Consider the following 19,854-nt stretch of genomic DNA (forward strand, 5'->3'; position numbering starts at 1 on the left):
CTTTTACTGAAGAAAAGCTTCAAAAAATAGATTTTATAAAATCTGTGAAGACAAAAGATACACTAGTACTTTGGTTTAATATTCTAAACAAAAAAAATGAGACATGAATATGATCAAAGTTAATGTGAAACAAAAAAATGTGGCCATTAAGAAAATGAGAAACTAGAGAGAAGGGAATGAGAAGTTTTGAAATTGAAGGGGAAAATGAAGCGAGCAAGAGATGAAAGCCCTAGGTAATCTAGGCAATCCAGTTCAAAGCTCTGAGTCAGATCTTGATGAAATAGAGAGCCCCTATAATACTACTCTGGCAGAAGACAGTACTGTGGCCTCATTCTAGGCAAGAGCTGAGACAAGTGAGGATGTACTAGTGGGTGAAATGGAAAACTGGTAATAGCAAGTCAGCTGAACCTGTAGACCAACATATGGTCGCCCCCCCCCCCCCAAGTCTTTCTTCTAATCATTCTAAATGACAGGAATCTGATACTGCTTCTAGGCTACACTACTCAGTTCAGCACTTATTTGGATTCTGTTAAGTGTTTCATATGCATGTACCTTCCCAACTAGATCATTAATTTCTGGAGAGTAAAAGCTACCCTATTTATTTTCACCCATATAACCCAGCACAGTGCTATGCATCTAGTAAATAGATGCTCAAGTCTACCAATCTTGAAAAATCACAACATACAATCAGAACACTAGAATTTGAGGAAATATTAAAAGATCATCTAGTCTAGACTCTTTATCTTAAAAGCAAAGAAACTAAGAGTAGTTAAATGTCCACTAGCCTAAAGTCAGAGCTGTGATTAGAACCCTAACCCCGATAATCAGTTCATCCTTTCCCAAATAGCCTCCAATTTCCTCCATTATGATAAAATAAATAATTATCTACTTGATCAGAACACAAAGTAATAGCACCAGTGTTCACTATATGCCAAGACCTTTAATAGGTTAGATTTGATTGGGAGCCTATGTGCCTAGGTGTCTGAAGAATGCTTTATATACATTATTCTATTTTATACTCACAATAACTCTAAGGGGTAGGTATTATTAACCCAATTTTTAAAATGCGGAAAATGTAATTTGACCATGATGATAGTTAAGTGGCAGAACCTAGATTCTCAGTTTGTCACCAAAGTCTTGGCTTTAAATCAGTATCCTATACTACCACTCAGTGAATTTACCACAAAAATCCCAGTCTCAAGAGTCCAACACAATGCCTGTCACAAACAAGATAATAAAATGTGTAAATGACTGACTAAACAAATGGATTGCTTAAAAAGTTCTCTCACAACAAATACCTCTAAAAGGAGGGGTTCATTATTCATCTAATTACATAATCCCCTAAGAAAGGTTTTAACAGTGAGCAGTTTGTAAACTAACAGATCTAAGGAATGGCTAATTTTTTTAAACCTACAAACAATTCAACTATATTCAACAAAATATTTAGTGAGAAATTGTTGTTGTGATACAGTGTTAAATTTGAAGATGAACAATAAAATAAAACTTGTTCCTGTCAAGATCTACTCCACTAAGTTAAAACTCAGAGGCAAATTTCTACCATTCACCGAAACCAAATTAAATGTTTAAAACTCCCTCCTCCTTCTCCCGCTGTAGGAAAAAGAAGTTAACAACTGAGTACCTACAATGTGGCAGCTCTTGAAAACCTCAATGTACAGTCTCACCTAGTCCTTTTCAGCCAAGTGAACTAGGTAGGCAACATCTTCATTTTCTGAGGCTTTAAATGATTAAGTACCTGTTTCAGGTCACTTAGCTAATTACTACAATTCCAGAACTGGAACCCAAATCTACCTGACCAAAAGTCTATGTTCTCTCAAAAAAGAGACTAAAAGTACTATTATTTGCTCACCAAGGCAGAGAATGAATTTCTTTCCAAGGGAGACTGAAAACAACTGCTTACTCTACAATAAAATAGAATACATTATATCATTAATCCTCACAATAGCTTATTAGTAATTATTAATTCATCCCATTATTATAAATGATGAAGCAAGAACTTGGAGAAGTAGCTTAGCCAAGAATGCACTGCAAGAAAGCAGAACTATATCAGATCTGCACCAAGTGTGAATGCAACACTTAACCACAGGAAAAATGCGGAAAGACCTTAGCCCTGTAGTTAAAAGCTTAAGACTCAGAGCACCTACACTAATCAGCCACTGTGTTCAGTGAAAAGAAATAGTAAATATCATTTATACAAACCTCCACTTTCAATGATGAGTTAGTCAATTTCTAGTAATATTCTATTAAATGCCAAACTAAGACTGGTCTCTAAACTTCATGCCTACAGGTCATTCCATTATACCAAGCAATCTCTGGATTTCGTACCAGTTTAAATTATTCTTAAAGTACCAAACAAACAATGTACTATTTCACAAAGCAAAGGTTTATGAAGAGGGAACAGCATGTTAAAATATAAAATCAACATCTAAGTATTTGAAATACTTTCACAGGAATAGATGAATAGAAATATTCGTTGGCAACATTTTCAATGCATCATCTGAAAATCACTTTGTCTATTTCTTGACATATTTTCAGGGCCTACATGTGAACTAAAAGAGAGATCTCAAATCCCAGTTCTGAAAATGTTACTTTAGTTAAAAAAACAAAAACAAAACAAAAAAACACAACAAAAACATTTAGTCTTACTGTTAAGTTGTTTGTCAGAAATCCAGAGTAGCCTTTTCTATTGATTCTGACCCAGATATATTCTTAAGGAACTGTCCCATCTCTTTTTAATTAATCAAAGTAGTATGAGTGAGAGTGTAGCTGAGTATTAATATATTACATGTGTTTGTCTTTATTCACATTTTACTAAAAAATACAAGCATGCTACAAATCAAAATCCAGAAATAAAGAGAATCATTCTAATGCAAAGTAGCCCAGTACAGACTTCTATGTTTGTTCACCCTACTACAACACCAAGACTATCTTCATCCTTTAACCTCAGGAAAACTACAGGGGTTCTTCAGGAAGCTTTGCCGCTGCCAACCGCATTATCACCGCGGATCATTAAAAACTGGAATGCATCAAGAACTGCTTCCAGGCCTGAACTGGCACTAGTTAAGCTACAAACTAAGAGGTTAGCACGTACAGAATGTGACTGATCCTGGGGCGGGGGCACTGCTTACTCACAGGGGAAGATACTCATGTTGTGATGGGTAACGTGTTGCACTGTCCTCCCCTGGCTCCAAAACAAAAAAACAGTACTTTCACAAGCTAATGTGAGCGTGGGTCTATTCCCAAAAGTTTTTACTTCCCTTTTTAATCGCTTAAGAACAAACGCTCAAATAGGACATCCGACACAAGGTACCTGCGGTGCTGCTTATGGCATAACGTGGAAGGACATCACTTTGTCCAAGAAACTGTGTTTTTAACCCTATCTTCCTCCACAGTGAGCTAAACAGGAGGAACTGACAGCGTCATTCACCAGGGCGAAGGGAAAGAAGAAATCAAAACCAGATGCTCTTCCTCCGCGCTCCGGAGAGGCTTGGGGCACGGCTAGGGGCTTCAGGTGCGGTGCCAAACCCGCACCAGGCCCCCGCCGCCGGCGCACCGCGAGCGGCGCGGCGACGGAGCGGAACCATCAACATCTCCACCTCTGTCCTCCAGGCACAGCCAGGGACTGCGTCCCAAATCCCGCCCCGGCCGGGCCCGCCCCGCTATCTCCTCCCCCGTTATCCGCTCGCAGCCGCGCTCGGGCCTGGATTTGCCTCCCCGCCCTCCCAAACTTCGGCACGGTCCACTATCCCACACACGTAGGCCACCGCCCTTCGCGAGTCCGGGGGAGAAATGTCCGGAGGCCCTAGAGCGAGGAATGCGCTCGGCGCGGTTCCTCACCTCTGGGTGGAGAAGAGGCACGCAGCCCGCTTCGGTATCGTACTCATCCGGGCCGTCCGCCATCTTGGTGTTAAATCCCTCCTCCCGCTGCATGCCGGGAGAAAACGTTTCACCCTCGCGGGGCTCGGGTGAGGCGGAGGGCGAGCGGGAGGGCGAGCGCGAGCCAGGCCGGAGGCGACGCGACCGCCTCCGTCTCCTTCCCCTGGCCCCCGGACGCCCCTCCTGCCCCCTCCCCCTCGGAGGGCGCGGGTCCCTGCGCGCGTGCGCGCCAGCGCCCGAGCCCGGCCGGCCCCGAGCGAGAGCGCGCGCAGCTGCACTGCGCCGGGGCTGGCGGGCGGAAGGCTCTGGGCGTGGGCTCCGCTACTCGGGGGCGGGCCCCGGGCCCAGGGAGAGGCGCGGCTCAGGTCGCCGGGAAGGCGCGCCAGGGGTGACTGAGTCATTAACGTGGGAAGCCCAGCGGCGGCGCGGAGTGAGGACGGCCCTTGCAGCCGAGGCGGCCCGCTGCCTACAAGCCCGCTGTCCCGCCCCAGTAGCCCCGGTACCCCGTCCCAGAGACCCGGGGCGGACCGGTCACCCGGCTCCAGCTACAAGGTTTGAGGACCTCAGACTTGAATCCAGACGTGCATCGCTGTGAAGACAAAAGACGCACCCCCCTTCCTCTACACTCAAGGTCACCCCTAAATGTATGCACCCCCCCACCCCCGGAGGGTGCCCGTAAAAACACGAAAAATGTTCGGGGCTTCGTCCTAGAGAAGCCTTTTAAAAACGATCCCAACCTGTTCTCCTTGGTCTTGAATGAACAGTAACCACATAAAAAAATGTACGTCCTCAAGGCCCAAAACACCCCCATCTACTCCATTTTAATGGAACCCAGGAATTCAGAGCCCAAGTGGTTTAAACCGTTCGCTGAAATGTGAACCAGATCAAATGACCAAAGCCACTTTTAAACGGATATTAGGGCCGTATGGGGTGCAGGATTTCTTCCTAGAAATGTGCTGATGGGACAGTTATAGAGCATTCACCGTTGTTTTTTTCTATTAAAAATTGTAAATCTAAACCGCTCAGAGGAAGATTTGGCGGCGATCATGAAACGGGACCTCTTAGAGACCCGGGTACTAACCTGCCTCGTGTTCAAGCCAAGTCAGCCAGAGACCAGCAGGAGCAGGTCTGCCGCCCACTGACACCAGCCTGTTTGTAAACAGGAGGAAGGAAAGGCCGCCGGGAGGCGGGAGGAGCCGCCGCGTGTTCGGTAAGGGCTAGGTTCCCGCCCGAGGAGCCGGGTCGCGGAGAGCGGGGACCAGCTCTGGATTGGACGCTGTTTCCGAGGCGGGATTAGGAGACGCGGGGACTCACCAGGGATTGGATGCCACCGTGGGAAGAGCGCCGTGGAGTGATTGGTGGCCCAGTAATAAGCGAAAATAGCAAAGTGGGCCTGATGTCATTTAACAGAGAGCAGTGTTACCCAGAGATACACATGGCAGTTGACAGTTGCTGCAGGGCAGTGGGAGAAACTAGGTTCTCGGTTGACTTTGCAGCTGGCTTTCCCTGTGTCTATCTTCCCATCGCTGCTGCTTTTTCTCATTTCAGTCAGAGCTGGATTTTCATTCTTTGGGTCCTGGCCCAAACCAAGAATTTGGGTGTTGACCCTTTCACCCAGCACGCAGAACTAGACAGAATTAGGATTCTGCCTTTGGAGCTCCAGACTGCTGTCAGAGGCACTTTAACATGGACAGTTATTTTCACTTCAACAATTCAAATTACGTCTTGCCCCCCGCCCCGCCCCCATCCTTGTGCCATGCAGTTACTGGGAATAGAGAAAAGATGGGAGTAAAGAAAGAAAATAGCGGAAAAGTTGGGAGGTGAGGCAAAGAAGGTATTGAATTGCAGAGGAGTGAAGAAACTAGGCATGGAGAACAGGAAAGAATGTTTCACGGGTGCCCATGTATTAGGAATCTTGGGGCAGGAGTATGATAAGGAGATTTCAAAAAACGAAGCTGTTTCGTCTTCCCAGCGATCCTAGGTTCACAGAGGTTCTAAATGGAAGGACAAAGAGCCAAATTCACCCAGCAAAATTCATTTGACCCACATGGTAGTAGTTTTCCAAATATATTTTAAGCAGATAGCAACATTCAATAAATCAGGAGATTTTTACCTTAAAATCTAGATTTCTAGGTTTATCTGGGGAAAAAAAGGTAAGTGCCCAGGGCCTCCATTCTGTATGTGGGAGCAAATTGCTCTTGTTAAGCACCAGTGTTGCATCACTTTGCTACCCCTTGGTGAGATAGGCTGAGCCTCTCTTAAAGGGATGGGAATGCTCTTCAGTTATTTTTTAAGCCTCTCCTATGTAAGTTTAAAGTTTCTTTTCAGTCACTCTCCAAAGAGCTCCACCCTGCGCCTGCGTGAAGAACCCAGCCGAAAACCTGACCCTGCAGCAGTTCCGGGAGCCATATTCTTAATTAGTGTGTGCTCCCTTAAGGCATCAAGCTCCTTCCCTTTCTCCTTTCCCTCCACCTTATTTTCAGTAAACCTGTTCTTTTGAATCTGTTTTGCCTCCTTTCTTGATTTCTATCTTGAGAAGGGGTCTAGAACTCCTTTGCCGGTGACACTGGGAATAATCTAGGTGTGGCCGTGCCAGGCAGTGCCACTAAGTTTCACCCTTTGCTTTTTGACCCTCACCCTCTGCAATGTTCCAGGGCACCTGTAAACACAAATGAACACCCTCCTCCCCAGCACCTGCGAGCAGGGAGATAAGAAAAGTATCTGAGAAAGGCTCAACTGAACAAGCTTGAGACTGTTCTTTCAACTAAGACAATGATCAATGAAAGCTTTTCTTATATGCATATGGGTGTTATTTTTTCTAGGGAGAGAATACACAGCTTTCATCATATTAAGTGGGTATTGATCAAAAAATGTTTGCACCAATCTAGGAACATTTGAAATGTAAAATCCACATTTTTAGAAGTATTGCCTCCTTTTAAGTTAATAAAAACTTACACTGGGGATTTTTACTATGTTATTTAAATTGTATTAATTTATATGAGTGGTTTGTAAATGATCTCCATAAGAACAGGAATTCCAATCCTATACATAATACTTAGGATATTGCTTTCTCAAGTAGTTATTCCATAATTATTTGTTAAATGAATGAATAATAAATGAAGGTAAGAAAAAAGGAAAGCATATATGAGCCTCTGTATAGACAAAATTTCACATAATTTATTTCCCCTAGAGGGAAAAAGGTAATGTCATTCTAACTTTGTTAGGATTCAAATAGTATGTTTGATTTAAATAGAAAATGACACAGAATATTTAATCTGCATTTCCCCTTCTCTGCACTTGCCCTCCCTCCCCCCACCCATTCTTTCCTCTTTTCTGCCCATGCTTTAGGAAACTGATCACCGAGGACTTCATCTCAGGGGCTACCTGGCCAAGGTGGCTGCTATTTGTGGTTGACTGATGGGAGGCACTGGCAGAAGAAATAGGTCAGAGTGTTTCTTCCCAATCCCCCTGTGCTTTGACAAAGCATCTGTATCAGCAGCTTCATCCCCCTTAGACTACAATGGCTCTCCTCCCCATGTCCCTTCAGCCTGAGGGTGTTGCTAGTCTCTGGGTGGCTATCATCCCTTGCTTGTTCCCTTAAACCTACCCACATCACTGTAAGTAGTAGTTTCACTAACATTTCTTCCTCTGTCATGTGGAGGGAATTCTGTTTCCTGGAGAGGCCCTGACTAATAATACACATTGTATGTACCAGTCACTCTTCTAAATGCTTCATGTACATTATTTCATTTAATCCTCATATGCAGCCTAAGAGGTATTTTAGTATCTCCCTTTTATAGGTTTATTATGATTTATAGTGAGTGAACATGATGACTGCAGGGATTGTACCAGGGAGTCTGTAAACATCTATGTGTTAGGTAGTTTACAAACAACTAATGGTGTATCAACAATCCCTGAAATCAAATATGTAGACAATAGCTAATAATCCATTAGGTTGATATATGCTAGTTGATTATGTGTCATGACTGGATATGACTTTGGTTGTCATAAAAATTACTTTGATTCCATTTCAAGTGCACTATTAGCTTTTCTATGACAATTCAACAGTCGCAGAAAACTGTTTTTGTAATTGACTATCTACATACTAATTAGAGTTAATCACAAATTTAAGAGGAGATGAAGTTAATTCATACTGAAAATAAATCTTTTACATTGCTATCATTAGGCAAGGCTATTGAGAGAAGCTTTATACCATAACCCTCTATGAATTAGAGGGAAATATAGAAAAGTTAAAACATGTTTTCAATGATCTCCAACATCTTTTCCACATCTTTACTCATCCTCTGCTTTCCTCTTATATGCTGTCAAATAATTAGTGCCATTTATGTTTTTTAGGATGACTACTAGACTTCGAGGGCTAAATTCTGCACATCTTCACTGACCCAAATGCATGCTGAGAACAAATTGGGTGCTTTTTATGTTTTGTCTTTAAAAAAAAAAAAAGAAGAGAGCTTTGATTTGGCTGATGTGACACATGAAAGAAGTGGATCCAACTATGACATCCACTCTCCTGTTACCCTGATTCTAGGGCAGAATACTCTTATGTTTTAAGCATGCTTAATGTAAGGCTGGAAAAAGTAACAGTCCTGGTGCGAATAAGGGTCTTGACTCATTATGCTAGACCCCTGCCAAGGCTCCTATATGAAAGAGTAAACTTTTATATCAGGGCTTCATTAGGATAGTATGGATGTATGGTAACGGTTATAGGCCTAGACTGGGATCAGGTCACTTCCACAATGTTTCCCAGCAGTACTTTCCCTAATCTCTTCCCCAAGCTCCTGGTCCATTATTGGAAGGATATAACCTAATTGGTTTATGTTCCCTAAACCATTAGATTAGGAACCAGAGACTCTTCTCTCACTGACTTATTTACGCCTAAGAATCAAACTGAGATTTGGAAATCTAACTATAGTTGTTTCAACAGCTTTATCTTATTTAGGAAATAGTTTGGTAAATCAAAACATTGTTCTATCCAGATTTTCCAGGCTAGTCAGACCACCTGGATTTGAATCACAGTCTTATCATCTTAATTCTGTGACCAGAGGATGTTACATATGTTCTCTGGCTGTAACATGCGTGCATGGTTCCTATGCCATTTCTTTTCATCTTGCCTGTCAAGCTTGGATAGCTCTGACAGATACTCCATTTGTTGCGATATGGTGTGGGTGACTTTTACTTTCTTTCCTCCATACCTGAGTCCTGATTGGTTTCCACTCTTAAGTTTTATTTTTGGACAAAGTATTTTATCTTCTGTTTACTCTTCTGTACCTCAAGGAAATGGTGAAGAGAGATAAGCTCTATTGAGGCAAGATACAGGCTGCATTAGAAAGCCTGAGTCATGCTCTCTTTGTTGAGCGTTTGTTCTAGCTGAGAATTATATGTCATTCCCATAGGGAAATATCCTCAGACATCAGGTAATCACCCCATCTTAGTGAGTAGTCCTGGAACTTCTACTTCCATTAAATCAACCTCATAGTTTACTTTCCCCATATCACCAGTCTTTCTTGTAGCTATTTCTAGTAATGTACAGTGAAAAACTGAAAAATGTAAGATAATCCATTACATTTGTTTCTCTACAAATTTGGGGATACTAGTGTGACTCAGAATTTGGTATATTTGTCAGCTTGAGATGGGTAGGTGGAAGAAAAAGCAAAGTTAAGAAGCCCAATTATACTCTGCTCTGTTTCAGAATGTTATGTTTTTTTGTGTCTGCTGGTTTTTTATTTTTCTTTTTAACTTTAGGGTATGCTTCTTTCATATTTTGGTTGCTGAATTGGTAAAAAATTCTTGACTGTTATTTTAAACAGGTATCAAGGGATAGAAAAACCTGTGGTGCAGTTTTAGTTGACCAACTAGATATTTCAAAATTCCCCAACACACAGGAGTTTTCTTCCACACCCATTCAGCTTTTGATATGCTGATATAATCAGATACATTAGAAAATATTCCAAAGAATACACTTGGCGAGAGTCCAAGATGGTGGCAGATTTAGTGGAAGCTACACTGACACTCTCCCAGGACCAATCTGGAATTACAGCTCAAATAGAGAAAAACCATCCTGAATAATCAACTGCAACTGAAGACGAGCTGGAGAGAACCCTCATAACCAAGGAGGAAAAGTGGAGACCGCATAGAGTCGGGTAAGAAGTACAGAGGCGCCAGAGGGCTGGCTGGGCTCCCATAGGCAGCAACTGAAGGTCTGGGAGGATATCTCAGCTGTGGGGGTTTCCACTGAGAACTCTGAGGCCTAAACCCCAAGCAGGGCTTCCCAGCCCAGAGCACCAGAACTGAGAAAGTTGCCCAGATAATGTCTGGCCGTGAGAAGCACAGAATTTCTGTCTGCCAGGAAGAGATGGCTGGAAATGCAGGCACCCTCTTAAAGGGCCAACACACAAAGTTTTGTGGGCTGCCACTCACCTTGGGCTCCGGCAAAGGGACAACAGAATGGACTGGAGTGGTGTGAGAAGAATCTGGGGTGTCAGGCTCTGGAGATGGAGCTCAGAGGGCAGCCATCTGGATTTCTGTGCAGAGTCATTCCCCCATACTGTAGAGGACATCTTTCTCAGACAGACCTTTGCCAGTCAGGCAGCTTTTGCCTAGGGGAGGAGCAGTTGCCCCACTCACTGGAGAACCTCTCACTCCACCCTGTGGAGTTTACACCTTGATGTGGTCTACAGCATGAGGCTCCTTAAGAGACTAAGATCAATCAGTCTGCAGACAGAGGTGGACCTCTGGGAGCTTTGAGTCTTTGAATGATTAGTTTCTGGATCTGGCCTTGGAAAAGCAGACTTTGATGTGCATCTTGGTCCTGTCCAAACAACTCAGCCCCAGCAGAGGAAACCACAAGCCATGGGTTGTTGATAGCTCCAAACAGGGTACTCAAGGCCAGTCACAAAGAGCATCTGACATTGGCCAGCACCACAGACCCCCCCCCAAGAGACTGAGAGTCCTAGCAGACCCACCTAATACATAGAAACAACCCAAATAGGCAGCCAAAATGGGGAGACAAAAAAAAGCCCCAAATGAATAAGAGAAGTCTCCAGAAAAAGAGCTAAATGAAATGGAGATAAGCAATCTATCAGATATAGAGTTCAGAATACTGATTGTAAGGATGCTCAACGGCATGAAAAGATATAGAAACTATGAAAAATGACCAGTCAGAAATGAAGAATGACATAGTAGAAATAAAGAATACATTGGAAGGAATAAACAGCAGATTAAAGGAAACTTAGGATGGGGTCAGTGAATTAGAAGACAGGATAGAAAAACTCACTCAGAGATCCAAAAAGAAAAAACAATTAAAAATCCAGAGCTCCCTGCCTGGCGTGGCTCAGTGGTTGAGCGTCAATCTAGGATCCAGGCAATCAGGGTTCGATTCCCTAGTGAGGGCACATGCCCAGGTTGCAGGCTTGATACCCAGTCAGGGGCATGCAGGAGGCAGCCGATCAAAGACTCTCTTATCATTGATGTTTCTATCTCTCTCTCCCTTCCTCTCTCTGAAATCAATAAAGATATATTTAAAAATAAATGAGTAAATAAATAAATAAAAAGCAGGAGGACAGTTTAAGGGAGCTGTGGGACAACATGAAATGTAACAATATTTGCATTATATATAAGAGTATCAGAAGGGGAAGAGAAAAAGCAAGGGATAGAGAATTTGTTTGAAGAAATAATGGCAGAAAACATCTCTAACCTGGTCAAGGAAAAAGTCACGCAAGTTCAGGGGGCACAGAAAGACCCAAGCAAGAAAAACCCGAAGAGACCCATGCCCAGACATATCATAATTAAAATGCCAAAAGTTCAAACAGCGAATCTTAAAGGCAACAAGAGAAAAGCAATCTGTTACCTGCAAAGGAGTTCCCATAGGCTGTCAGCTGATTTCTCATCAGAAACTCTACAGGCCAGAAGGGAATGGCATGAAGTATTCAAAGTAATGCAAAACAAGGATCTGAAACCAAGACTACTCTATCCAGGAAGACTATCATTCAAAACAGATGGTGAAATAAAGAGCTTCCCAGACAAAGAAAAGCTAAAGGAATTTATCACTACCAAACCATCATTGCAGGAAATGTTAAAGGACTGCTGTAATTAGAAATAGAAATACAAGCATTGCAAGAAATGTTAAAGGGACTGCTGTAATAATAAGAAGAAATAGAGAAACATAGGCATAAGGAATTAAAATGGCAATAAATAATGACCTATTAATAATAACCTTAAGGACTTTAAGGGAGAGATCAACAGCAATACAGTCCTAGTCAGGGACTTTAACACCCCACTGACTTCACTTGATAGATCTCTGACAAAATTCAACACAAAAGCAATGAGTCTAAATGGCACACTAGATCAGATGAATTTAATTTACATTTACAGAACATTTCACCACAAAGCTGCAGAATATACATTCCTCTCAAGTGCACATGAGTCATTCTCAAAGACAGACCACATGTTAGGACATAAAACAAGTCTCTACAAGTTCAAGATGATTAAAATCATATCAAGCCCGGCTGGGCGTGGCTCAGCGGTTGAGCGTCGACCTAGGATCCAGGCTATCAGGGTTCGATTCCCGGTCAGGGCACATGCCCGGGGTGTGGACTGCAGCCGATCAATGACTCTCTCATCATTGATGTTTCTATCTCTCTCTCCCTCTCCCTTCCTTTCTCTGAAATCAATAAAGATATATCTTTTAAAAAAAAAATCATATCAAGCACTGGATCACAATGGCATGAAATTAGAAATCAACTACAGTAAAAACATTAAAACACATGAAGGCTAAATAGCATGTTATTAAACAATGAATGGAATACCAATAAGATCAAGAAAGAAAGAAAAAATTTCCTGGAAACAAATCAAAATGAGCACACAACAACTCAAAATCTATGGGACACAGTAAAAGCAGTCCTAAGAGGGAAATTCATAGCACTGCAAGCTCACCTCAAAAAGCAAGAAACATTTTTAATAAACTATCTAGCCTACAACTTAAAGAATTAGAAAGTTCCCCTGTGAAGCCATCTGGTCCAGCGCTTGTGTTTGCTGGAAGTTTTTTTTATTGCTGCTTCAGTTGTTATTAGTCTATTCAGGTTTTCTGATTCTTCCTGATTCAGTTTTACATGATCTCACTCATATGTGGAATCTAATAAACAAAATAGACTGAGGAACAAAATAGATCCAGAGACACAGAAGCATGGAACAGACTGATGAGTCTCAGTGGGAAGGCGGGGGTGGGGGAGTGGGTGGAGAGAGATTAATCAAAGAACTTATATGCATATATGCATAACCCATGGACACAAACAATAGTGTGGTGAAGGCCTGGGGGAAGGCGCAGGTGCGGGGTGGAGGGGGTCAATAGGGGGGAAAAAGGGGGATATCTGTAATACTTTCAACAATAAAGATAAATTTTAAAAAAGAAAACACTAAATATTCCCATATCACTGAGCCTAAGAGTCCCCTTAACTCCTCCACCCCTCAGTTAAATTGAATTAACTGAATGATAGCCTTGCTGAGCTTGGGTTCTTTCTATAAATGGTTATTTCATTCATTGGATGATTTTTTCTAATTTAATTTTCTGAGATTAATCTCAAATTCAGCTTTTGAGATACGTGCTGTTAGATTAGTCTATCATGAGAAGGCACTGGGAACTACAGATCTTCAAACATACATACACACAATTTTTCCCAATTCCATGTGGGAAAAAAAGAAAATCTTGATTGTGATAAATCATAGCTTTAGTTCTTAATTAATGTCTTTAACCTATGAAGGATTTTGAGAAGTCTTCTAGTGTGTCCTAGTGCCTCCAGACAAAATAATTCTCATAAATGTGGTATAGAAGAAAGACTACTATAAGAAACAACACTGGTTCTGGCTTTACAGCTAATTAACTATATGATCTTTATCACTTTAATATCTCAGCCTCAGTTTTGTCATCTATAAAACCAAAGGGCTTAGAATTGGTGCTCTTTAAAGTTTCTTTTATCTTTATGATTCTAATTATAATAATACCTTCCTAAACAAATGATAATTTCCTGTTAAACTGTCATAGTGAAAAGTCCACAGTCCACCATTAACCTCTGTTCTGTTCTGTCTGTGATAGATTTTACCATTACAAATTTCTTCCAGACTTCTATCCCAAACCTCTCATGCTCTAGGTCTTCTTTATTTTCTTTTCTTCTCAATCTTCTTAATATTCTCTTTTGTCTTCCTTACCTAAATCAATCCCAGACAGGTAAAGTTTTACTACTGAAACCTAAGGAAGACTTCATCACTAAGTACCTCTTTTCCCACTTTTAAATTATTAATGCACGTGGTAAATGAGATGAGACGCAGTCCTAACACCCAAAGGCAGTTCCTTAGATACCCCTGTCTCTCAGATAAGAGAAGCTAAACTGTTGTAGTTGTGGTGTCTAGTATTCCCCTCTCTTCTGTCCTAGATTATATCCTTCTAGGCTGCACTCAGAGAGAAGATGGCAGAGCTAAAGATACCATGCTAGGAGAATAAGATAGAAGTGAAATAGTTTATCTGAATTTAGACCCTTGCTCCATTTTAGGCATCAGCATCAAGGTGCTACAGCCCCAGACTCCTGCAGAATCCTATTCGAGATACCTGTCTATCTAGAAATTAATAATTTTCTTTGTGTTTTTTTAAAATCAGCTTTTCAATTTTAAAAGTAATAATTTTGCATTATTTTAAACATTTAAATAATAAAGTAATATCTACAATGAAAATTAACTGTCTTTTTCCTCCCTATTCATCCCAATAATACCTCCCAGAGTTAATCATGGTTAATCATAGTCAACTCAAATTTTAAGGTATATATATATATAATGTGATATATATAAGATATGTCATAAGATATATATGCCATATATATACCACACACATATATATCTTATGACATACACACACACACATATATATATCGTGTGTGTGTGTGATATATATGAGAATTATTTTGTCTGGAGGCAAAGATATGTGTGTGTGTGTGTGTGTGTGTGTGTGTGTGTGTGTGTGTGATACATATATATTCTGAAAGCATGACATCCTAACTGTGCAAACTGTTCCACACCTTCCTTTTTTTTAACTTAAGAATTTGTCTTGATTATGTTTCCATTGCAACATTTATAGTTCTACTTTTGTTTTATTTAATGATGTAATATTCTCCTGGGTCCTTGCATATCAGTTAGACTATTTTTGGCTTTAAGTAACAGAAAACTTGATTAAAAGTGGCTCATATTAAAAAAAAGTGGCTTATATGATAAAGACCTTCCTTATTTCTTACAACAAGAAGTTTATAGTTAAGTTAATTCAACACTTCGGTAATTTCATAAAGATTCAAATATTTTTCAGGTTAATTCTACAGTTTAGTAATATTACAAAGATTCAGTTAGTTTCTTCTACTCTGCTATTCTCAGTAAAAAGGCAAGAAACCTCATAGTCTCAACATGGCTGCAGCAGCTCTAGGTAGTATTCATCACTTAGCAGTATCTACAGGCAATAAAAAGGCTTTTCCTTTTTTAAACCTAGGAGAGCTTGCAGAATACCACCCTTCAGGTTGTATTGGTCCGGATTTGACTACCTGTCCATGTTATAGCCAGTCTTTGGCAAAGGAAATGAAACCACCCTGACTAGCTTGTACAAGGGGTGGACAAACTATGCCTTATGGGTAAATCTGGCCTATTGCCTGTTTTTGTATAGCTCATGAGCTATGGTTTTTACATTCTTAAATGGCTGCAAAACTCATAAGAAAAGTAATATTTTGTGACATAGGAAAATTATGTGAAATTCAAAATTCAATGCCCATAAATAAAAATTAGATATTCTTAAAGACTGTCCTTAACACAACAACAGCAGAACTGAGTAGTTGGAACAGAGATCATATGGCTTGCAAAGCCTAAAATATTTACTACCTGGCTTTTTACAGGAAAAGTTTGCCAAGCTCTGGCTTACACTGTCACCTGACGGTATCTCCCCTCTGAAGAGCAAACTACATGGTCAGCAAACATAAACAAAATTTGGGCTCTTCTCAGCAAGGAAGGAGAAGAGGAGGAAAAATGGATTCAGGTAAGTAGCCAACAATGTCTTTTTTATGTTATCACACATATTTCTTAGAAATTTCAATCAGCTCTCTCAGAACAGATTCATCTTTAAAAGTTCACAAGCAAGGGCAACTCATGTCTATCTCAACATTGGAAAGGCAACTGGTTTTCACATTGTTTCAAGCTAGGCAGAAGGTTTGGTATAAGGATTAATGTAATTATTTCCTTATTGTTTACAAACAGAAGTCCCCAAAAACCATGGCACACAAAATTTTCTGTCGCCTGACTCCTGCTTGCCTCTCCAGCATCCCCTGCCACCTCCAGCACATGACTCTATTGCCTCTCCCATTGTGAAACACTTAAAATGTCCTGAATTTACCGAGGTTTTTTCTTCCTCTTTGCTCTTGTCCATGCTATAACCTCCACTTGGAACACTTTTCTCTTTTGTCCACATGGAAAATTTCTATAGCACCATACTTGGGACTGTCTTACTTCATTGCCTTTGCTTAGGTTCCCTAAAAAGAAGAACCTGAGACAAGGGCTCACTCACATTCATTTATTTGGGGGCACAACTCCAGGGAACAGGAGTTGGGGGTAGAAGACTAGGAGTAAAACGGTATAAGAAGAAAACCAATGCAGAGGTACATTACTGATCTGGCTACTTTTGTAGGCAATGGGGGCTCTTCCCTGCTGGAGACCTTCTGAGGGCCCAGAATTCAGAATTGTTTGCTGAGACACTGCAGAAGGGAGCATTCATTCTCTCATAGTTCCATATTTGCAGAGCAGAGAAGACCAAGGATAGAAAGTAAGAGATAGCTGGTACAGCGATCAGGTGTCACCTTGGCTCACCTGGTAGCTATGGGCATGAGAGGTGTCTGATATACTCCACAATGTGTATTCCTCAGATCTCTTAGTAGCCTGCATTGTATGAAGCCTATCATAGAACCTTCAATGTGGTAGCTGACAGCAAGGCCTACAAAAGCCTCGATACAGGAGTGTTAGAGGAACAAGCAACATTCCCTGAAACCATGATTGGTCTCAAGGCCATAAGTGATATATTCATCCTCTCTCTTCCACCACTGTGCTTCATCCAGGTTGTTTGCCTGTGGGTTACCCAGTTCTTCATTTTGGAGGGGCTAGAGACCTTAGTTTCTTTAGCTTGATTGGGGAAAGGCTGTCACATTTGTCCATGTATGGTTATCATTGGGTACGGAAGCACTAGGAACTGGGTGTGGAAGCACCTTGCTACTCACTGCTTAGCAGGTTCAATTGGCATAATGCCATCAGTGTAGCACATGTTCTATAGAGCGTCAAGTTGATCAATGTCCTTGTGGACTACACATATTGTGACAGAGCGGAAAAGTTAATAAAGCTCTGGAGCAAGCCAGTGAATATGTATGTAGTGCTCCCCTTCCCACTTAATGATAACTGCTTTTGCTCCTTTTTACAAACAAAGACTGAAAAGATTCTATTCACTAGTGCAACAACTATGTACTAGGTACCAAATGCTATATTCTAGTAAATATACCACAGCAACTGTGATTTGGGCTATTCTTAGGTTAATTTTAAAGTAGTCTACCATCACTTTCTGTGATGGATCTGGTTTTTACAGTGGCCAAATAGGCTACATAGGTGAGTTGAACAGGGATATGTTGGGTACCAACACCCCTGAAACCTTTATGTCTTTGATGGTGGTACCAGTCTCTATATTTCCTCTCAGAAGGGCATTGTCCTTCTGATTCACTTTTAGGCAGTAAGAATGTACAATTTCAGGAGCTTCTACTGGTCTTTCTTGTTATACTAATTCTTACTACACAGGTCAAGAAACCAAAGTGAGGGTTCTGCCGGTTGCTAAGTATACTCCATTTCAATTGTTCACTTGGAAACCAGGGATGTAAGCAAAGGTGTGTCCATGACTCCATTGCACCACTGTGAGAGAAACTTGGGCCATCTGGTTTCCCACTCTACCTGGAGGCTATGATAGTACTTCTAGCTTCTTGTTATTAGTGTCAGCTCAGATCCTCTATCTAACAAGCCTTGAGATGCCTATATGTTTTCCTTTTGTTAATGTACAGTTTCTTCATAAGTGTGTATATGTCCTTTTGGTGAACAATTAGGGGAATATGTAGTATATATACTTGTGCTGGTATTGCTGGGTCTTTACACAGTTTCCTCTTCAAATGATGGACTTTGGGTCTGAGAAGTCACCTAAATCTGTAAACTGGGTGAGAGGTTGCAATTTTCCATTGAAACAGCTGTTTACCAGCTGTTGATTTTTTTCTGGTTATACATATAGGTCAAGTAACACCCTAGTGGATGCTCATTTAATTTGCCCTGAGGAACACCATGGTCTATTAACCATTATTTCAAAACCCTGTGGGTAAAGACATTCTGGTTGGCGCCCTGGCCTTGCCACCCATTATCATAATTACCATCTGGCTTCTGATCATTTGGATTCAATCCAATTGTCAACTACAGTGAAGAGCTACCACTGAGCTTCTCAAAGATGCCCTCACCACTGTATTTCTTACTGCTTTGGAGATGGATATGTCCTCTGGGAAACACAGTTAAATGGTGGGTCCTCAGGGCACATATTATAAATTTATTCTAACATTCTAACCTCCCTGCACCTTCCGACTTCTTCCTCAAGGATTTTCTTCTAAAATCTTTCCTTTACTTTCTATAGGCCTTCATCCTACCCAAGCTTTAGGAAGCCATTCCAGGAGTATATAAGGACTAGCTCCACGTGTCCTTCCTATGTCGTGAAACTCCAAATGTTTTCAATGTCAATATTCTCTCCTGTACACTTTTTTATATTCTGTCCTCCTTGGCCCAAAACGTTCAAGATTCACTTGTACACCTATATCCTCAGTTCCTTCAGGTAGTATTAACCAGATCTTATAATTCTTCATTCACATGCTATTGCCTTATCTAAGTTTTCTGCAGAGTCTCCATACAAAGGAAGGCTATTCTTCTCAATCAAAGAACTAATGTGCCAACACAGAGTTCAGAATTATCTGGGGGTTTACATTTCTCAGAGTTGTCCACCTCAATGCTACAGTTGCGAATCTCAAGGTTCCACTCTTCCTGTATCAGGACCCTGCCTTTGGCATAGAAGACTTGTCAAGACAGTTTTCAGTCTCCTTTGTAGCTATGCTACCTTAAAATTCAACCAGGGTATGATTATCAGCACAGTTTGCTCTACAGATGCAAAGGATAAGCATCTTTTTAAATAATGCTTTGGAGGTTTTCTGATTTTCATGTCCTGCCTAGAATTGAACGTTACTAGTTTGAGCCTATTCTTTTCTTTTCTTAAAGGTCTTCAAGAGCCCTTAAAAAAAGTGAGTGAACCCACAGGTCTTATAAATACCACTGTTTTTAAACTGTTGAAGAGCCGTCCCTAGTCCATCAGCAAATGCTTGACTTTGCATCTATACCTCATCCCAATAATCCACCAGTGAAAGTCTTAGTGATGCTGATTCAGGCCAAGGGTTATCACCTCCCACACTTTCCATCAGCAGTGGAATTGTCTGACTGACAAGGCATTCAGTTCTAGAATCTTTCCTTGGGTATTTGCTTTGTAGCCTACTCCTGATGTCAAATGTCTTCTCTTGGGTTCCTTTGAAAAGCAGAGTTTGAGACAGGAGTTGGATGCAGTTGGTGTACTTTGGGAAGGGATTCTAGGGGGCAGAAGTAGAGGCCTGAAGAGGAATGCTAAATGGAAGGAAAGAAAGGCAATCCAAGGGCACATTATTGAGCTGGTCACCACTGTGGGCACCTGGAGCTTGGTCCTGCTGAGAGTCCTTTTAGAGCTGTGAGAATTGTGCCTCAGAATTGTCAGAATTATCTGACACAGAAGAGGAGGCAGTTGATTCACTGGCTCTCCTCTTTAGTGGTAAAATGTTGCTC

General features: G+C 41.3%; 1 protein-coding gene and 1 long non-coding RNA gene across 2 annotated transcripts in view; one reads left to right on the forward strand and one right to left on the reverse strand.

Moving 5' to 3' along the window:
* Positions 1 to 4,016, reverse strand: part of ZDHHC17 (zDHHC palmitoyltransferase 17) — a 78,739-nt gene extending 74,723 nt beyond the window's left edge. The window contains exon 1 of the mRNA XM_087814527.1: positions 3,856 to 4,016. Coding sequence (XP_087670653.1) covers positions 3,856 to 3,948 — 93 coding nt within the window. The 5' untranslated portion in view covers positions 3,949 to 4,016. The remainder of the gene's footprint in view (positions 1 to 3,855) is intronic.
* Positions 4,017 to 9,950: 5,934 nt separating this feature from the next.
* Positions 9,951 to 19,579, forward strand: LOC148093801 (uncharacterized). The gene is made up of 3 exons (XR_015713997.1): positions 9,951 to 10,055; positions 15,831 to 15,970; positions 19,264 to 19,579. It is a non-coding gene; the product is annotated as an uncharacterized LOC148093801 (long non-coding RNA).
* Positions 19,580 to 19,854: the final 275 nt, after the last annotated feature.

This window comes from Miniopterus natalensis, chromosome 2, assembly GCF_054644295.1.
Source record: "Miniopterus natalensis isolate mMinNat1 chromosome 2, mMinNat1.hap1, whole genome shotgun sequence".
NCBI classification, from domain to species: Eukaryota; Metazoa; Chordata; class Mammalia; order Chiroptera; family Miniopteridae; genus Miniopterus; species Miniopterus natalensis.